The sequence below is a fragment of the Humulus lupulus genome, chromosome 8, assembly GCF_963169125.1.
Source record: "Humulus lupulus chromosome 8, drHumLupu1.1, whole genome shotgun sequence".
Classification (NCBI taxonomy): Eukaryota; Viridiplantae; Streptophyta; class Magnoliopsida; order Rosales; family Cannabaceae; genus Humulus; species Humulus lupulus.
This window is the reverse complement of record NC_084800.1, coordinates 159772846-159794805: the sequence shown is the minus strand read 5'-3', so window position 1 is coordinate 159794805 and position 21960 is coordinate 159772846. Positions and strand designations below refer to the sequence as shown.

Sequence of the window (21960 nt, the reverse complement as noted above, 5' to 3'; positions counted from 1 at the left end):
TGCTGCTGCTGATTTGGATGTTGTTGTTGCTGCTGCTGTGACGTTGGTGATTGTCTCTGTTGTTCTTGTTGCTGTTGTTGTTGTAGTTGTGGTTGCTGCCGTTGCTGTTGTTGTTGCCTTCGACCGGGAGAAGAGTGTCTAAGGCGTTTGTTCTTAGCGCCCTCAGCATCTTCTCCGGGACGCTTGCTCACCCCAGTTGTCCTCACGGGGAACACAAGCCCTTCCCCGTCGCTGCTGCTACTCGAGACCATCATAGTCTCGGAAGGCCCGTCAGCAGGAGACTTCTCTACCCTCGGAGACGCTTGCGCCTCGCCACTTGTCTTCTTGGGGGAGGCAGCTTTACCTCCCCTACCAGCCTTGGTCTTCCGTCCTTTCCCCGTGGACGGGTCTTGGCTGGTGGCAGCCTTCTTAATGAGCAAAGTAACCCTCCCCAACATTTTGGCTTCTGGATACTCTGCAAGAAACGTACAAAGCAAGGTTAATGAACCAACAAGCAATGAGAAAGAAGATAAGCAGAAGACAAGACAATCAACAACATAAAAGCACAAGCAAGCCGCCAGCAGGGAACAAGAAACAAGAAAAAGAAAAGTTTGAAAGGGACGACAATGCACGAGAAACGTGGATGGCCTTCCCCGAGCAAAACAAAGCATCGCTTCCTGCTCCAGGAAGCTCCCGTACTCCTTGAAGTCCGGGAATGACATGCTGAGGGAAGAAGGGTCAACCATGATGACACCTTCTGGCAAACTACCGTCACTCAGACACCCGAGGAGCTCATCTACCCTATCGCAATATCTGTCGAAGGGTATCCTACGCGGATCTAGCCTAAGGAATCGGGGATCAAACCCCATCTGAGAGGTCTGGGAAACCTCAGATAGGCTGGGGGTGTGGATCAATCGAAAACTAGTCTTACCTCTCCCGGAGGTACTAGCCCCCGGAACCCCTTCGTTAGGGTAAGCCGCGGCGTGGCGAGCCTCGATCTCCTCTTCCTCCGGCTGGGGGTCGGGGAACCTCTCCGCCCAACTAGGAGATAAAGTATTTTCGTCCTGGGCTGCTTGGGTGATCACCTTGGACAGCTCCAGGGAAATCTACTCCCGGATGTCAGCGGACACCTGACTTTGCCCCCTGCCACTCACTGGCTCGATGTTTTGGAAGGAGGCAAGTAACCCATACTCCCTCAACGATTCGGAGGTCACAAGTCCCTCCACTTTCAACTCTTCCTCAGAAAGCCCTTCGTAGAACTTGGACCTCCTTATCATCTCCGCGCAGCGAGGTGTCCGCGGAACGACTTCTGCAAAATTCAAATACGAGCGTTAGAGATCCTACCAAAAGGCAAATCAAACGCAAAGAAACAAAGTTGAAAAGGAGAGGAAGGAACACTTACCAGGGATTTTGAAGTCCAAAGATAGGGCTGGCACCCTCTTCAGCGGAAAGCCAGTCGTCAGGAACCAGTATTCCCGGAGGTCTGGAACCCTCGCGGTATGACAGGTGGGGCACATCACGTCCGGGTGCCTTTCCAGCCTGTAAAACCCCACCTTGTCTGAATGACCCCTCATAGGCTGAGACTTCAACCCGTAGAAGTACAGTACCTCCTCCGGGGTAGGAGCTTCCAGTTTCCAGGACTTGCAAAAGATGAACCACCCTGCTAGGAGCTTGTAGCTGGGAGGAATCAACTGGAAGGGGGAAATCCCCGCCTTCACACAGAAATTGGCAAAGTAGCTCCTTAGGGGCAAGTGCGCCCCACACACTATGTGTGCCCAGCTCCAGGCACCGAAGCCCTCGTGACTCTGGCTAGCCGACTCGCCCAGCACCGACAGACGATGCCACATCAGACCTGGGATGTTCTTCAGGCCTGCCTCGGAGGAATACAGCTCCAGCATGCCATAATTCCTGAAAAGGTTCGGCTTTTGGTCCATCTCCCAGATGGAACTATTGGAAGTCGGTGGACTAGCCGCGACCACTTTCGCCTTTCCTTTCCCCTTTGCACCAGTGACAGGGGAACCCTTCTCTTGGGCAGAATCAGCCTCCCCCACAGCAAGGAGTTGTTCCTTTGAGATGTTCGTCACTGGACAAAAGAAAGAAAGAAGAAAACACTCTAAGCAGTCAGCACCCTTGTCATACCCTAGTGGTATCAAAGGCGTCGGGGAGACCCTCCCCGAAAACTGCTGGGAGAGGCTCCCACCGAGCTTACCGAGGGATTGGCACCATGCCACCCGAAGGGCAGCAAGGAACCAGACTCCGACTCCGAGCCTAAGCTCACCAAAAGAAGTGTTTTTCCAGAGAAAAACACCCTAAAGGCGTTCATGCTTATGCCCTAAAACAGCAAAACAAGGAACGACTTTCCGAACGCAGATCGCCCAAGCATGCAAAAAAAGGCTACTTATCGACTCACATCAATCACATGCCTACCAAAGCCCTATTCACGCATGCACATAAGTAATAATGGCAGAAACCTCTACTCTAACAACTACCAACAACCTAAGGTTTGGGAGGAAAGAGCAAAGTAGAAATACTTACTGATATTCGGGTAGTTGGAGGTTGAAGGAGTAACTGGATCACTGCACAGCACGATCGCGAGAAGTAAAAGCTGCAAAGACGAACGGCGATTCAAAACAGGAACTTCGGCGAATAAACCCACTAGAAAAGTTTCCAGATACTTACCAAAAGAAATGGCAAGTTCGGGGGAACGTAAGCTGGGAAGCCTGAGAGTTCGAAGGTTGGGAAATCTGAAAATCCTAAAGATAGAGAATCTGAAAGCGTAAAGAGGAAGAAAGGACCTTTCCCTCGTTTTTATAGCAGGGAAGAAGTCGTTTCGAATTCCTCAAATGGACGGTCCCGATCTTCCCATTCCGTGTGCATCAGATCCAACGGCTGGAGATGAAGCGACGATCCTATTTATGACTCCTCGGATGGGAATAAAGTATTTATTTCCCATCATTACACCACCTCGGGCCCGGAGTACCATTAAAAACCGTCAAATCATTATTCAGATGACTGACGCACGCATACTCAACCAGTCGCCTCACGCACACGTCTTGATCGCAGAACCATTCCCAGAATGACACGTGGTCCTTGCCGCACTTGAGTACTTGAGTTCAAACAGAAGAAATTCCCTTTCTTTTTCATACTAACACTCAGGCGGGAAAAAGGAACCCTTCCGGGAACACAGAAGGTGCCCCCTCGCCTAATCTGAGAGACCGAAATACCCGGAGGACTGTACAAGCTCCCGGATCTCTCAAAGCTCCGTGACCTTGGGGGGTAAATGTTATCCAGATTTCCGGATAGCGTTTAGATTGATGTCCTCGGGGAAGCAGAATTATCGATGTCTTTCACGGTAGGTGACCAGAGCTCGCGGATGAACAGGAAGGCTTCGCCTCTCCCGTTTAGTGTCCGGATTACTCTTCCAAGAAAACACAACACGGAAACTCGTCAACTCTCCCGGACTCCCGAAGGGGTATCCTTCGGGGAAGCCCCTTCCAGGAGAAGCTCTTCGAGTGGTCTCCGCGGAAACAGTTCCGTGCCTCGCACGGCACAAAGCCAAACGGTCGAGTCCTGGAGGAGGCATATTTGGAATGATATCCGCCTGACACAGGATCCCGCCTGACACGCCCGTCAGGTCAAAGCCGCACACATCCCAGCACGCCTAAGGGTACCTTTTCGCCTACTGTTCCGCTGACAACTTGGAAAAGATGGCTGACTTTGTGTGTTCCCCATACTTTCACGTAAATATACCCACATAGAGTCTTGTAGCCATGCTACTACAGTAATTGTATCCCTATTTATGGCTGGTGTAATTAAGACTCAGGTACGTAGAGAAAAATCCTAATCCGAAACCCTAGCTATAAAGACCCCTTCATTTTACAAGAAGGGGGACGACCAACAAATCACATAGCAAAAACTCTACTAAAATCTCTCTAGCTTCATCTTCTTCAAGAGAACCCGAGAGAAACACTGTGAGTGTGTGAAGTTCTTGTGCACCATCCATCTTACTGTAACCTTTTCCAAGTATAATAACATCGACTCGTGGACTAGGGCTTGTTAACGCCTGAACCACGTAAAAACACTGTTTGTTTAGTTACATTTCAGCATTTCTACAGTTCTTATCTTTTTATTATTCTATTTGTATTCGTTTCCGAAAAACTCGGTAAACACATATTGACTTAAAACTTTCCATATAACAAAGAATAAATATATTACGATACATAACAGCTTTCGAATAATTTTTTCCTTAATCTTGTTGTTGTGGTCCAATACCTTGACTTTGTTCAGCAACTGTGGGATAACCTCACCCGATCTTTTTCACATGGATGGATCCTTCCAACGAAAAAATTCACAGCCCTGTCAGACATTCCTCTCCTGCCATGTATATGGAAAGTTATAAAGGAATTAAAAATGTACTCCACAGGTTATTATAACATAAATAATTTATTCTCCACTTACATAGCTAGGACATCCAAAGAACTGACTGTTAGGGTTTTATGCCCTAATTAAAACTCAATTTCTTTATAATCTCATTTTATTATCAATAAAAGAATAGAAATCATTTTTTGACTTGGTCAATCACTTTGCTCACATGTTTTATTTTCATGATTATTTGTTTAATATAAACTTCTTTTAAATCCTGAGCATATAGCTAATCATATTTATAGTGATGTAATCACAGTGGAATATAAATATAATTATATGTTCAAAATAAGTTAATCCTAAGATTAGTCAATGCACAGGATTTACACTGACTTGCCAATCTACGATATGATCTACTTACACATTGTGGTGTTATGTTCTTACCAAAACATTAGCAAAGTAGATAAGATCGGATGTATTTGTTACATTGGACTGGAACGATATTGACAGTTGGTAGGATAAGTAAACATATCATTATTATCTATTCTAGGCATATCATATAGTTGACCATAGGTCAATTCAATCTCAATTCTGAGTGGTTAGTATTCTAACTGATTGTATTATTTGAGTTTTGTGACTTGTTCGTTACTAGCTTACCCTCCGGACTAGCCCATACTTACATCTTGGGAACTCAATAGTATAATTGAGTGGGAGTGTTAATCATAGATATGAACATCTATAGCTTCTAATGAAGAAGTGAAATGATTGTTTCCTTTTAGTTTGGTTCAAGATGCTAAATGATAGAGATCTCATTTCAGTAATTAATATTAGTTTACTGAAATATCATATACAAGGAACTAAGTGTTTTAAGGATAAAATACAATGAGGGGTAAAACGGTATTTTAGTCTCATCTCATTGTAGACCGTCTATAGAGGATTGAGTGACAATTATGGTTGTAACAATGGATAATTAATAGCGTATTTATATTTTTTTATAGAGCGTTCTATGAATTCAAGAGTGCAATTCTGAGTCTTTAGTGGAGTCACGAGGAATTAATAAGTTAATAAATTTATTTGTTAGATTTATGATAACTTATTGGAGCTTGATTTCATAGGCCCATTGTCTCCACTGTACCTTGGATAAAATCATCTAGATAGTCTCAATTAATTAATTTAATTATCAAAGTTGACTAGGTCAATTTTTGATAGTTTCACAGAGTTATGTAATTTTGATAAGAAAAGAGAAATTATGGCATATTTATTAATTAAGATAAATTTGTATCTAAATTAATAAATAAGTTTAAATCAAGGTTCAAATTATAAATAATTAATTTGATAAAGGATTTAAATAATTATTTAATTAATTAAATCAATAGAAAATAATGCAGGCATTGATTTTAAGTCCAATGGGCTTATAATTAAATGGGAAATTTCACGGGCCTAAAGCCCATGATAATTTCGACCTAGGGATATTAATTGACTATTGTTTTATTGATTTTTTAATTAAATTAAATGGCCTAATTGAGTCTATAAAAGGAGTGCTAAGTGAGAGAAGTCACACAAGTCACGAGACGACAGACACTGGTTTTCTGATAGTTTTTAGATTCTCTCTAAACACAAGTCATTTTCTAAGTCTCTTTGTTATTTTCTCTTCTTCTCCCTGTATCTATCTCATGTGTTGAGAATTGCTCACTCTAGTCTAGGTGATTCTAAGGATACTTTGGAAGACTGTGAAGAAAATTGAAGATCGGTTCAGTTTCTTGGTTATACTCTGCGACAGAAAGGATACAAGGGTTAAAGAAACTGAAGGAATGACTCATTTATTATGTTGCGTATACTGTAAGTATTCTTATCATTGTTTCTCTTTGAATTCAATTTTAGAAACATGTTCTAGGTTATCTCATATTGATTTGTTTAATATTAGATCTACATGAAAATAAATAAATATCATGTATGAGTTTCCCAACAACTGGTATTACTTTGTAGCAGTAAAGTCCCGTATCTGTTCAAAAGCTAGTGTGATCCTCATCAGGTGGATGCATAGGTCCTACATTCTAATTGGACCTCCTCGAGGTCTTCCATAGGTCCCACATTCTCTTCAAAATCCCCAAAGCATGGATCTGAATCCCTATCCTCACTTTAGGAAACAACCTATTTAATGACCTGTTTACCCGATTGGGTTTGTATTTCATTTATCGCCAGCAACCTTTTCTCGGCTTTTTCTCCCGATCCACCCCTCTTCGCTTTGGTGATCAAGGAGTTATAACATTCTCGTGCTTCTCGTTGGTTTCCCAACACGCATTCAATTCCTTCGTCGGTTGGAAACTTCATGGCCAAATGCCATACTGAGGTCACTGCCCGCAGATCGATGAGAATGGGCCTTCCAATCATAGTGTTATATGCGGAAGGACAATCGACTACTATGAAAGTAGCTAGTAATGTCCTGTTCAACATGCTGAGCATCTAGCTCGAAGAAAGTTATTAATTCTTCCTCTGTTCAAGCTTTTTTGGGAGTTCACTCCTCGACGTTCAGCATTTCAATATCCTGATCATGACGTAAGGTTCTGGCATACCTTTCTCTTGCCTTCCCATTGTCACCTGATATGTGTGGTCCTCCGCAGATGGTCAGCAATGTACCAGCAACCAGAGCTGGCTATAAAGGAGGCGAGCATTGGCGTACAGGTGCTTGCTCGCTGCTTCCTTGAGCCCCTTGCTGAGAACCTCTAGTTGCTCGCACATACCTTCTCAAATGTCCTTGTCTGATAAGGAACTCAATCTTAACCTTGAGCTGCTCGCACATACCTTCTTAGATGTCCTTGTCTAATAAAGAACTTTATCTCATCCTTGAGATGGTTGCACTCGTTGGTGTCATGGCCATAGTCATTATGAAAATGACAAAACTTTGTAATGTCTCTCTTGGATATATCTTTCCTGATTGGGGTTGGTCACCTAAAGGGAGCAGTAGTGTGACTTGCCTGGTATACCTCCGCTCTGCTATCGACTAGGGAAGTGTAATTGGTGAACCTCGGCTCGTATCTATTCTGTTTCGGGCGCTTGTTATCAGACGTTGTTGGCTCGTGGTTCGCCCTTTTCCCCCCATTCTTCCCATTATTTTTGTCGTTGCCATTGGTTTTCCCAGACCCATTGGAGGCTTTGGTGGGATCTTCTTTCTAGCCCCGATCATCTGTATGAGACTTCCTTCATTGGCAATGGCCTCCTTGAGCTTGAGATACCTGTCTGCTCAGTCTAAAAACTCATGAGTGCTCTTGACTCCATTCTTTCGTAAATTGTTCCAAAGGGATGAGTGGCGTCGTACCCCAGCAATGAGAGCCATCATCTTTCCCTCATCCTCAACCGTCTTGGCCCCAGCAGCTGCTCGCATGAATCGTTGAATATACCCCTTCAGGATCTCTCCTTCCTTCTAGCATATTTTGACCAACTAATTGGCCTCCGTCGAATGTACTCGACCAGCATAGACTGTCCATAAAACTCATTTACGAACATTTCCCAAGAAACTATACTGGTCAAAGGGAATTTGAAAAACTACTATTGAGCAGTTTCGGATAAAGTTGCTGGAAAAATTTTGCACCGAGGATCATCTGATACCTTTTGGATGTCCATCTGTATCTCAAATTTGTTAACATGAGATACAGGATCTTCTAATCCAGTTAAGTTGGGCAAGACCAGTATTTTAAATTTTCTAGGAGTCTCTACCACAGTGATTCTTTGCACAAATGGAGTGCCCTTTCTTCGATCAAACTCTATATGGGATGTCTGGTTCCCAACCAGTTATTGGACGGCTTAATTTAAAGCATCTAGCTGGGCTTGTACAGCATCTGGTACTATTGGAGCGACGGGTGCTTGGGGAAAATACTCGTCGTGCCTTTCCCATCGATCATTGAGAACATCCCTCGGATCTTCTTCCCTACGCTTTTGCTCGCTCACACCTAGTCGGTCAAAGACACTGAGTTGTTTAGGTTGCCCCCAGCATTCTGGCTTATTGGTCGGTTCTCCATTAGCAGGGGGTTCTGTCCTTCACCCCTCTCCTCTTGCTGTCGACCAGCATTCCTCCTACTAGAATCTGCCTCATTATAATCCTGGCCATCTCTAAATTGTGACCTATGATGGTGCGACCTGCTGTTCGCACTATTGCCCTCTCTCCCTGTCGGAACGTCCCGATAGATAGGTGGAGGCCTGCATTGGTCGATAAGTCCCCTGTCATTGTTATGTCGTGAGGGACCCCTGACCGTGGAGCCTGACTCCACCTGCCTTCTTCTCCCCGGAGGATGTTGTCCTCTGCCCGGAAGGTTTTTTTCCTCAGCCGTCTGGCGTCTAGGGCTATTAGGATGTTTTCTGGCCCTATTCTGCCTTTGCTGCTGGGTGTTTTCTCGACCAGCGTGAGAGGGTGGTTGCTGCTCAGGATCTTAGAAAGGCCTCTCCTGCTGAGTAGTAAGGGGTTGTTCTGGCATCTGAGGATGCACTGGTTGTGGCGGATTATGGTGATGTTGGGGATGCTCTGAATGTAGATTTTGTTATAGATGAGTACTAGGTGGCTGATCCGGTTGGGAGGTAGGTGCAGGCTGTCCTCGTGCCAATTGAATGGCTGCCTCTAGGGCTGCAGTGGCATCCCTTTGCCGGCGGTCCATGTCAGCCTAGTTCTTGGTGTTGCCAGTCAATCTCCCTCTGCTGCAACACCATCATTTTAGCCACATTTTCTTGATTAGCTCTCAAATTAGCTAATTCTTCTTACTACATAATTAAATTCATCCTTAAGGTTTCAGCATCCACCTCCTCCTCTTCCAATTCCACCTGTGGTTCATCCTCAGCTGCACCTTGTGGAGGAGGTTGAGTTGGCACATTCCCAGAGGTTTGCCTAGTTTTCCTAGTTTTTTTTGCCATTTGATCTCCTTGGAGGTCTTGAGTTCTTGCTCTCAATGAAAGCACCAAAATGTTGACCCTTGATTTGGCCAATGACACGAAGTCAAATAAAACGACAGAAATGAGATGAATTCAAGTCAAGAAGATAAATGACACAAGGATTTATAGTGGTTCGGCCCCAAGTAATGGTAATGACCTACGTCCACTTAGTGTTCTTATTAATGTAATGAAAACTTGCAATCAGTAAACAAGTGTTTACCGAGTTTCACAAGCTTAATGATAGTTACAAAGAATTACGTAAGAATAATGATTTTCTCTCTTAGCCTCCAAAGATCATAAAGATAAAAGATCCCCCATCCAAAAGATCCCTCTCACAAGCCTTTTGAGTCTCATTTATAGGCTCAAAGATCTCCTTATGGGTCGATGGGCCTTGATTACATTTAATACAAACGTATCTGAATAATAATGGAAATCACACTTTTTACATAAATATAAGGTTAAATATCTCTAGAAAATATTTGGCATACTGCGACCAACCCTGGTCGCCTATGAAATATCCCCATTGTCATGTGAATTCTCCTCTGGTCGATGGTCGACAGAACATAACCACTTAAATTGCCACGCGCATCTCACGTGTGTACTAATCTTGACACGTCATCAAGTGAATATTTTTTGGGTAAACACTAATATATCTATTTCTTTCAATGGATCACAATTGTGTATTGCATGTTTGGAAAACGGGCTTTATATTCTGCGACCTAACGAACACCTGACTCTTTACAATAATTTATTCAAAGTAGCTAAACTTAGGACCAATAAACGTCAAAAGACCGATAACAATAATATGATGTATTTATGGCACTTGAGACTAGGTCACATTGGCTATGATAGGATTTAAAGACTTACAAAGGACGAACTTTTGAGGGAACTCACCTTAGGTGAATTACCTGTCTGTGAATCTTGTCTAGAAAGCAAACTGACCAAGCGTCCATTCTCTGCAAAGGGTGATAGAGCCAAAGAACCACTTGGACTTGTTCATTCAGATGTTTGTGGACCTTTGAATGTACAAGCCAGTGGTGGTTTTGAGTATTTCATCACTTTCATTGATGATTACTCTAGATGCTCATGTCTTTACCTAATGCATTGGAAATCAGAAACATGTTCAAAGTTTCAGGAATTCCTAGTGATGGCTCAGAACCAATTAGGTAAAACGTTAAAGATCTTGCGATCTGATAGGAATGGAGAATATTTGGATATGCAGTTCCAATATCATTTGACTGAACTTGGGCTTTTATAACAACTTACTACCCCAGGTACTCCGCAACAAAATGGTGTGGCGGAACGCCGAAACAAAACTTTATTGGAAATGGTTAGATGCGTGCTTAGTTACTCAACTCTACCAACTTCGTTCTGGGGACATGCAATTGAAATCGCATACGACATTCTCAATTTCATGCAGTCTAAATCAATCCCCAACACACCTTTAGAACGCTGGAATGGTCATGAACCTAGTTTACGCCATTATAGAATCTGGGGTGTCCCGCCCACATCCTGAGGAAAAAGGAAGGAAAGCTAGAAATGTGAACTGAATTTTGCATGTTTGTTGGCTATCCTAAAGGTACTTGGAGTGGACTTTTCTATAGTCATTCAAAAAGGAAAATGTTTACTTCTACGAATGCTACGTTTCTGGAAAATGACTATGTTCAAAACTTTAAACCACGCAGCAAAGTAGTTTTAGAGGAGATGGTTAAAGAATTGACTCTAACCAATGTTCCATTGTCATCAATGCGAGTTGAAGATGAAATTCCCACTCTTCATGTCCAACTGACGCAAGTCAATTTAAATGAAGAAAGTACCATTGTTCCTGAGCAAACAGTCACGGAGCCTCGTCGTAGTGGGAGGGTTTCTAAGAACCTAGTTCGCTATGATTTGGATGGTGAAACCAATATGGTTGTTGGTGACACTAGTGATGATGATCTGTTGTCTTTCAAACACACAATGGCTAGCCCTGAAAAGGAACTATGGCTCGAAGCCATGAAACAAGAAATGGAGCCCATGTACTCAAATTCCGTCTAGGATCTTGTGGAAGCACCTAGGGAAGTTAGGGCCATTGGGTGCAAGTGGATCTACAAGAAGAAATGAGGTGTTGATGGAAATATCAAGACTTATAAAGCTTGATTAGTGGCAAAGGGTTATACCCAAAGAGAAGGCGTGGACTATGAGGAAACTTTTAGTCCGGTAGCCATGCTCAAGTCCATTCGCATCCTCCTATCCATAGCAGTCGCTCTCGACTATGAGATCTGGCAAATGGACGTCAAGACAGCTTTTCTTAATGGAAAGCTTGACGAAGTCATTTATATGGATCAGCCAGAAGAATTTAAAGTAGTTGGACAAGAAGGAAAAGTTTGCAAGTTGAATAGGTCTATTTGTGGACTTAAGCAAGTTTCTCGCTCCTGGAATCTTAGGTTTGATAAAATAATCAAAACATATGGCTTTGAACAAAATATTGATGAGCCTTGTGTTTGCCAACTAAGGAAAATCAAATAGTGGTATTCCTGGTTCTTTATGTAGACGATATTTTACTCATTGGAAACAATGTTAAGAAATTATCAGATGTGAAGCATTGGCTGGGCACTCAATTCCAGATGAAGGATTTGGGTGAAGCAAGTTATGTTCTAGGTATCCAGATCATTAGGGATAAAAAGAACGGACTCTTAGCTCTATCTCAAGCAGCTTACATCGATAAAGTGCTTGAAAGTTTCTCAATGACAAATTCCAAGAAAGGACATTTACCGTCCCGCCATGGAATTCACCTTTCAAAGAAGTTGTCTCCCCAGACTCTGAAGAGGAAGATGCAATGAGAAAAGTTCCTTACGCATCTGTAGTTGGAAGTTTGATGTATGCCATGTTGTGTACTAGACCTAGACCAGATATATTCTATGCAGTGGGAGTAGTGAACAGGTATCAGTCAAACCCAAGACCGGAACATTGGATAGCAGTTAAGCATATCCTGAAGTATTTAAGGCGGACTAGGGGCTATATGTTAGTCTACAAGGGTGGTTTTCTGAACCTTGTAGGCTACACTGATTCAGATTCTCAGACTGATGTCGATGACAGGAAGTCTACTTCTGGAATGGTGTTTACTCTTGGAGGTGGAGCTGTGATATGGAGAAGTGTAAAGCAGTCTGCAATCTCAGATTCCACCATGGAGGCTGAGTACATAGTCGCGTTAGAAGCAGCTAAGGAAATAGTCTGGCTAAAGAAGTTCTATTCGGATCTTGGTGTTATTCCAGACATGGATAAATCGCTTGTGTTGTTTTGTGAAAATACAAGAGCGATATCCAACTTGAAAGAACCTCATAGTCACAAGAGGAGTAAGCATATAGAAAGGAAGTACCACATTATACGAGAATATGTGGCCAGGGGAGATGTGAAGGTTATGAAGATTGCATGTGAAGACAATCTTGCGAATCCGTTTACAAAGACACTACCAGAAGCTAAATTTGATAAGCATATCAAGGAAATGGGATTAGTATAATTAAGGCATTAGTTTCAATTAGTGCAAGTGGGAGTTTGTTAGGGTTTCATGCCCTAATTAAAACTCAATTTCTTTGTAATCTCATTTTATTATCAATAAAAGAATAGAAATAATTTTTTGACTTGGTCAATCACTTTGCTCACATGTTTTATTTTCATGATTATTTGTTTAATATAAACTTCTATTAAATCCTAAGCATATAGCTAATCATATTTATAGTGGCGTAATCATAGTGGAATATAAATATGATTATATGTTCAAAATAAGTTAGTCCTAAGATTAGTTAGTGCACAGGATTTACAATGACTTGCCAATCTACGATATGATCTACTTACACATTGTGGTGTTATGTTCTTTTTGGGACATTAGCAAAGTAGATAAGATCGGATGTATTTATTACATTGGATTTGACTGATATTGACAATTGATAGGATAAGTAAACATACTATTATTATCTATTCTAGTCATATCATATAGTTGACCATAGGTCAATTCAATCTTAATTCTGAGTGGTTAGTATTCTAACTGATTGTATTATTTGAGTTCTTTGACTTGTTCGTTACCAGCTTACCCTACAGACTAGCTCATACTTACATCTTGGGAACTCGGTAGCATAATTGAGTGGGAGTGTTAATCATAGATATGAACATATATAGCTTCTAATGAAGAAGTGGAACGATGGTTTCCTTTTAGTTTGGTTCAAGATGCTAAATGATAAAGATCTCATTTCAGTAATTAATATTAGTTTACTGAGATATCATTTACAAGGAACTAAGTGTTTTAAGGATAAAATACAATGAGGGGTAAAACGGTATTTTAGTCCCATCTCATTGTAGACCGTCTATAGAGTATTACGTGGCAATTATGGTTATAACAATGGATAATTAATAGCGTATCTATATTTGTTATAGAGCATTCTATGAATTCGAGAGTGCAATTCAAAGTCTTTAGTGGAGTCACGAGGAATTAATAAGTTAGTAAATTTATTTGTTAGATTTATGATAACTTATTGGAGCTTGATTTCATAGGCCCATGGTCCCCACTATACCTTGGATAAAATCATCTAGATAGTCTCAATTAATTAATTTAATTATCAATTAGAATTATCAAAGTTGACTAGGTCAATTTTGGATAGCTTCACAAAGTTATGTAATTTTGAGAAGAAAAGAGAAATTAGGGCAGATTTATTAATTAAGATAAATTGGTATCTAAATTAATAAATAAGTTTAAATCAAGGTTCAAATTATAAATAATTATTTGATAAAGGATTTAAATAATTATTTAATTAATTAAATCAATAGAAAATAATACAGGCCTTAATTTTAAGTCCAATGGGCTTATAATCAAATGAGAAATTTCACGAGCCTAAAGTCCATGATTATTTCAACCTAGGGCTGTTAATTGACTATTATTTTATTGATTTTTTAGTTAAATTAAATAGCCTAATTGAGTCTTTAAAATGAGTGCTAAGTGAGAGAAGTCACACAAGTCACGAGACGACAGACACTGGTTTTCTGATAGTTTTTAGATTCTCTCTAAACACAAGTCTTTTTCTAAGCCTCTTTGTTATTTTCTCTTCTTCTCTCTGTATCTATCTCATGTGTTGAGAATTTCCCACTCTATTCTAGGTGATTATAAGGATACTTTGGAAGATTGTGAAGAAAATTGAAGATTTGTTCAGTTTCTTGGTTATACTCTGCGACAGAAAGGATACAAGGGTTAGAGAAACTGAAGGAAGAACTCATTCATTCCGCTGCGTATACTGTAAGTATTCTTATCATTGTTTCTCTTTGAATTCAATTTTAGAAACATGTTCTAGGTTATCTCATTTTAATTTGTTTAATATTAGATCTACAAAAAATAAATAAAGATCATGTATGAGTTTCCCAACACTGACGCCCTGGATTAGTCTTACTCCATGACACCATAACAATTGAGGGATCTCTACAGTAGCATTTTGGATGTTCAAACTTGTTGTTGTTTGTGGTGGTAACTAGTTTACCATGTGTGCAGCGAAAAGCACGGGGTGTTGGGCCTAGAAATTTCAAAAAAAAAATTAAACAAACTTTAAATACTCAGATCCATTAACATGCAATACATTAATCATAGAGAAATAAAAGATGAGGATTTACCAGTTAAAGAACTATGAAGAATCCTCACTATCACTTGGTATCTCCAACGAACATCCAATCCAAAGCAGTTCTTCAAAATACTTAGACCAAGATCTTCCGATATGTATCTCTACACCTCAAGACATGTGTGGGCACGTAGAAATATGGTACGAAATTTTTTTGATTCACAAGATATTCTAAACACATGAGATTTTGGAATATTAGGTCTGAGACAGTTTTCAGGGATAGAGAAAATAATACGATCTACTTTCTTTCTGTCAAAAGTCTTATGTTACTATTTCCGTCTGATAAATTTATAAAAGAATTAATTAATTTTTTGAAATTCAAAATTCAAAATTTATATTATAAATCAATTATTAAATAATTTTTTAAATAAAAGATATACAAGACCCATTCTTGGACTCTGTTACACCCCAAATACAGTGCGGCGTGTAACACTTCCCTAAAATCAAGGATGTGTTCCAACCATTTTCTTTTAATTATTTATTCAAAAATATATAAACCTGATAACTTATTTATAAGATTAATTAAAGAATAAATATCACTTCAAATTCAAATCCAATTTGAATTATCAGAAATATTGTTTTTACTTCATTTAAATAAATAAAGTTAATTACTTCAAAATTAATTATCTTAATTATTTAAATGTGATTTTCGAAAATGTCATTTTAATTAAAAATAATATTTTTCGAAAATATAATTAATTAATTTATTAATTTCGAAAATTAATATATTAATTAATTAATTTGTCTCAATTACATATTTGACCATCAAGAACAAATTTCTTTCAAATATGTCATTTTCCAGATGTTTCCCAATTTCAACTCTTACCTTGAATAGTGTTTGATTGAGTCATCTCTGGGACCTATATGGGCCTATAATTTCAAGCTCCAATAAATTTAGATAATTAATTATAACTCTTTAATATGATAACCTTAGTTTATAAATTTCCATATTATTCCACTAAAAATATGAGATTGCACTCTTGTAATTATAGACATTTATTTATTGAGTACTTTTAAATCATAAAACTGGTCATCGATTTAATCACTACATACAATTCAATCATCTATTAATGGTTCATAATTAATGTTGGAATTAGTTACCATTTAACCTCTTTAATTATATCTTGTTTACTTAAGTACCATTAACTTTTTTTTTTTGGTAAATCAGACTTGTGTATAGCATGAACTTCCAATTTACAACCTAAGCAGCACCACATTTAAAAGGTCTGCCATGAATCTATTACAATTGCTCAAACCAATCTCTATCTATCATTTGTATCTTGTTAAGCATAATACTTCTAACTCTATGCTTTACATTATATTGAATTCTTTGTGTAAATATGGCTACTATATAAACTTTTTGACTCCACAATGCCTCATTTCTGCACCACCAAATCTGATAAACCAAAGTTGCCAGAGCAGCTGTAATCACTTGCTTCCGAAAATGATTTAGTCTTGCCTTAGCTATCCATCTCAGCAACTTGTGTATTGTATTGGCTGTCGTTTGCCAACCCAAACAACTCTTGATTTGCCTCAGACATTGAGAGCTCAAGTAACACCCAAAATAGACATGTTCTCGGGTTTCCTTGTTTCTTCCACACAAAAGACATTGATCATCAGTAGTTATGTTAAATCTGAACAATCTATCTTTCATTTGCAACCTATCCAGTACTGCAAGCCATAGTATAAATCTATGCTTCAAAATTGTTGTTCTATTCCAGACCTCCATTTGCCATTGAACCTTTTGTTGAGAAGAAACAATAGCTTTGTACCCCTCATCTATCTTATAAACCCCATTTGAGAGATGATGAATCAAATTAAGGTCCTTGAACTTCTCCTTTACTTTGACAATCTGTTTCCAGTACAAACTACTGGCACTCGGGGCCTTGTAGGCCCACCAATCTTCATCACCAATATACACAGCATGTATTTATCAAACCCATAGAGAATCTTTCTTCATTGCCACTGCCCATACATACTTGCCAATTGCTGCTTCATTCCACTCCTTGATCCTTCTGAATCCCAAACCTCCTTCAGCCTTTGCTCTACACATATCATCCCAAGAAACATGTCCTGAACTACTAGACTCAGCCAAACCTTTCCATAAAAAACTCATACAAATTGAATTAACTTTTTGCAGAACCTTTTTAGGAATTATCACTATCTAATCCCAATAAGAATGTATTTCTAGAAGAACAGAGTTCACCAATGTTGCTCTGCCCGCATAAGACAAATTCCTGGTACTCCAAACTTTAATCCTTTGAACCATCTTCTCCACTAGAACTTCACACTCAGCTGCTAATATTCTCTTTGCACAAATAGGAATCCCCAGATATCTAAATGGTAAATGACTTCTAGTAAAACTAGAAGAATCAATTACTCTTTGCACCTCCAAATCATCCATATTACTACAGTACAATGCTGACTTTGCTTCGCTCGGTTGCAAAACAGATGTTTGAGAGAACAATTTATGGCCACGGAGCATGAAGTATATTGACTTAAAGTCCCCATGATAGAAAATCAAAACATCATTTGCAAAACAGAGATGATTTAGCTTGAGAGGTCCACATCTGTCACGAAACTTGAATCCCTCTTTCTTACTAATTTTCACCATAATTCGGGATAAATATTCCATCCCCAACACAAACAGTAAAGGAGACATTGGATCCCCCTGCCTTAGACCTCTTTTAGTTTCAAAGAAACCATGTAAAGACCCATTAAACATGAGACTAAATCTTGGGGTTCTCACACATATCATAATCAACTTAATAAAATCTTCAGGAAATTTAAATGAATATAACATTTCCTTAATAAAATCCCACTCAATTGTATCGTATGCCTTCCTCAAATCCAATTTGATCATGCACTTCAGGTTTGAATTATTCCTTCCATAATGTCTAATCAAGTCCTTGCACACCATTATGTTATATGCAATATACCTCCCTTGAACAAATCCACTTTGGTTCTGAGCTATAATGTCCAGAAGAACCTTTCTTAATCTAGATAAAACTAGCTTAGTTGCAACTTTGTAGACAACATTAAAACAAGCTATAGGACGAAAATCCATAACAGAGTCTGGACATTTACCTTTGGGAATCAAGGAAAGAGTTGTTGAATTAATCTCCTTGAGAAATTTTCCTGTGTGCAGAAACGATCTCACAGCTTCACAGACTTCATTACCAACCACCTCCCAGTTATCTTGAAAAAGGAAACTGCTAAATATGTCAGGACCCGGAGATTTATTTCCAGGAATCTAACAAATGGCTGCCTTAACCTCTTCACTAGAGTACTTTGTTGTTAATAATCTGGTATGAACTTCAGTTACAATTGGCCCTTGATTAATCACCTGAGGCAATACTGTTTTCCTTCCCTACAATTTGCTCCCCACTAGCTATAATAAAAGTTCAAAAAAGTTGCAGTCACTTTGTATGGTTTGTCAACCCAAACACCATCCATGTCCTTAACCGAACAAATCCTATTCGCAACCCTCCTAGTCCAAATACTAGTATGGAATAAAGTGGAATTATCATCTCCATCCTTCAACCAATGCAATTTTGCTTTTTGTTGAAGAAAGGAGACATAATTTTTATGTGTTTCAGTGTACCTTACTCTAGCTTCCTTTTCCTTTATGGTGAGGATAATATCAAGAGGCTTCAGTTGTAATTTAGCTTGGCAATCTACCAGATCTTGATATCGCTTAGAGTTTCCAGCTTGAATATCCCCAATCTCAAACTTGTTTATCTCCCGAAGTCTCTTCTTAACTATTTTTAACTTCTGGACAAGTTGATACATTGGTGCACCACCATCTTTGACCAGCCAAATCATTTTCAATCTCTCCTGGAAATCTGGAGCTTTTTGCCACATTCTAAAGTAACGAAATGGCTTCTTCCCTGCTGGAACAGTTGGGTAAACATATAATACAGTAGGACAATGATCAAAATTTCTGTAACGACCCGAATTCGCTAATCGGGCTTAGGGCCTTGATTAGTGTGCCTGGAGGGAAATAAATGATTTAATATGCTTTAATATGTTAATGGGTGAATTAGTGTGAATATATGATAGTGATGCATGTTTAGTGAGTTAAATGTGCATGTGGGCCCCGTCTGGTTATTAGGGGCATGAATGTGATAAATGTTATATATGTGATATGTCTGTGCAGCACGATCCGAGACAATCCTAGGGAGCACTTAGCCAGAGAGTCACAACGGGGTTGAGATTCAGACTCGGGGTGAGTTGAGGGGTAATTTGGGTACTAGGTGTGTTATGGGATTATCGAGACATGAAAATAAATATTTGGAGATATATTTGAGGATAGAATGTCTAGGCGGGAATACTAGGTAAATTTACCATTTTTCCCTCGGGGACGTTTTGGTACCCCGAGCCTTGAGGTAACCCTTTAGACTTAAGTCAAATAAAACAAAAAGAGGAATTAATTAGAAACTTGGAGAAACCGACTTGCACTTCTCTTGTCAACCAAGGTTAGATTTTATTCTCCTCTCTCTCTTTCACTCTCTAAGGCAAAATCAAAGGGAAGCTTTGGGAATCAACTTAAGGATCTAAGGAGTTCAGCTGGGATTTAGGGAGCTTGGAGCATAAGGGGGTTGGTTCTAAGGCTCAACTCAGCAAGAGGTAAGCTTTGATTATGGTGGATAAGTTTAGAGTTGCACCTAGTTATTAGAGTATGCATGCTAGCAAGTTCGAATTGTTCTTGTGTGGTCTAGTTGAGTTTTGGGGTGGATTCTAATGGGTTTTGATGTTGTTACTGAGTTATTGTTGAGCTGGTATACATGTGTTATTTATCTAGGTTTGTTAAGTAGGCTTTGAATGAGTTAGCTTGAGGAAAAGGTAGGGAAGAAGATGGAAAATTCTGGGTTTGGAGGTGAGAGCCGCGGCCCTAGGAGGGGTGCGTCGCGGCCCATGTGCGCGCGTAGCCATGGGATGCCGAGAAGCTCATGTGGTGGGCGCGACGCGGCCCGTGTGGGGGTCAGTGAGGTACTAGCCTCTATTCCGAGGCTAACCGCGACTCTTGTGGGTGGGGTCGCGGCCCTTTGTGCCAGTTTGAGTTTTAAGGGTATTTTAGGCTTGGGGACTAAGGGGTAAGGCTCGGGATGGATTCTATCACCCGGATTGATAGAATTCAAGGACCCGGAGGTTAGGGTTATGGCTCTAAGTTATTTATTGGATTAGAATGTGATGGATGGACATTGTTAATGCGTTGTGACTAGGGTTTCGGCGAGGCTCACATTAGAGGACTGTGCTCGGGACATCGATGCTCAGAATGCTCGAGACTCAGGTAAGAGAACCCTTGTTCCCATAAAGCTTGTGTGCAGGGCTGAGCCCAATGTGTTTGAATAAAATTGATATGCAGGGCCGAGCCCAATATGATAGAACTGCGGGGCGTAGCCCTTTATCTGATTATGCTAGAATTCGATACTTGCTTGTTATGTTAAGTATATTATGATGTGAATGGTCAGCTTGAGCCGGGAACGGTGTAGACCGAGAATGGCAAGGGGCCGGGAGCAGCGTTGAGCACGTGGAGTGCAAGTTGCCAGGGCGAGTTCCTAGAAGGATACCTGGGATATCCTCACAGCGTGGTCCGCTAACTCAGGGCTTGGTAAACACCTGGGACGGCTAGGCCATATGTGTTTAGCCATTGGTGGCCTCTTTATATGCATGATATATGTGTTGCGTATGTTATCTGTTTGTGGGTTCTCTTGCTGGGCTTCAGCTCACAGATGCTTTGTGGTGCAGGTATGGGTAAAGAGAAGATCAACCAACCATGAGTACAGCAGGCGTGAGGCAGCGTGTACATGTTTGGCCAGCCTGGCTGCCCCAGCCAGAGGATTTTGGGAGATGCTTGTAAATAAACCTAGATTTTGTCGTCTAGCCGACTTGGTTCAGTTTATATGTTGTAAATATTTCTAAACTGTATTTTGGGATCCCAAGTGTAAAACTTTTATGATTTTCTATGGAAATTACTATTTCTCAAGTCTTTCCTTTGTTTATGGTTTAATTACACTGTTTGACTTAAAACCTCGATTAGCGAGTTGAAAGCACGTTTTTAAAATCACTTAGTAATGGCTCTAAGGAAGTAGGGCGTTACAATTTCCTTCTGACATGAACACAGCCTCGGCATTTGGAAACTTTTCCAACCATTATTGATTTGCCAATACCCTATTTATTTTAGAATAGATCTGAGTATCCAAACCTTGTTTGTTGTTCCAAGTGAAAAAAGATCCTGTAAACTTCACATCTTCTACCTGATAGCATTCCACACATTCCTTGAATGCACCTGAGCATTTTTTCCTCTTCTTTCCACCTATTCTTCCTTCAACACTAAGTATATCATTGAAGTCCCCTAAAATGAGCCATGGATCACTCACCTTGGCTGCAATTTCTTTTAAATCAGTCCAAAGAGGAACTCTTCCATTTTCTTCATTCATTGCATAAACTTAAGTAACCAAAAAGTTTTCCTTACCAACCAATGAGGTAACTTCTAAATGCATTAATTGACTAGTGCATTTCAGAATATTGACTGCAAACATCCCCGGATTCCAACTTACCATAATTATACCTCCTTTGTGCCATGCATTATTCGTTGAGAAACACCAACCCGCAAACATATTTACATATACAGATCCCAGATTATGAGCCTGTATTTTAGTTTCAAGGAGACCAACTAAACCCACCTTCATTGAAAAGATCAATCACTTGACCTCTTCCTGTTTATGGCGATTATTGATCCCCCTGATGTTCCAACCTAGGATCCTATCCATTCTCCAGGGGAGGATCTCCCCTTCCCTGCTTCGTAACATCTACTTGTCCAACAATTGAGCATTCTCCTGTCTCCCCTAGGATCTGAAAATTATTTGACAATGTTGTTGCATTGACCACCTCTGTTATCCTGCCTTTTTTAACTGGCAAAAAACCTTCCTCATATTCTCCTTGTGATTCCTCCAAAGGAGCCTTCCCTAAATCTTTCTTTTTAACCACCCACTCCTTTCTTACTTCTTCTTCCTTCCTGCAAACATCAGTTGTATGTCCCATTCCATGGCATTTCCCACAT

At 40.0% G+C, this 21960-nt stretch overlaps 1 protein-coding gene across 1 annotated transcript; it reads right to left on the bottom strand.

The window, feature by feature from the left end:
• Positions 1-16134: 16134 nt before the first annotated feature.
• On the bottom strand, positions 16135-21337 carry LOC133796204 (uncharacterized). Its single transcript, XM_062233684.1, has 6 exons — positions 21103-21337; positions 18398-18787; positions 18241-18285; positions 17139-18032; positions 16878-16991; positions 16135-16796 (listed from the first exon to the last, which is right to left on the bottom strand). The coding sequence occupies exons 1-6, from the start codon at positions 21335-21337 to the stop codon at positions 16135-16137; spliced, it is 2340 nt and encodes a 779-aa protein (XP_062089668.1).
• Between the last annotated feature and the right edge of the window lie 623 nt (positions 21338-21960).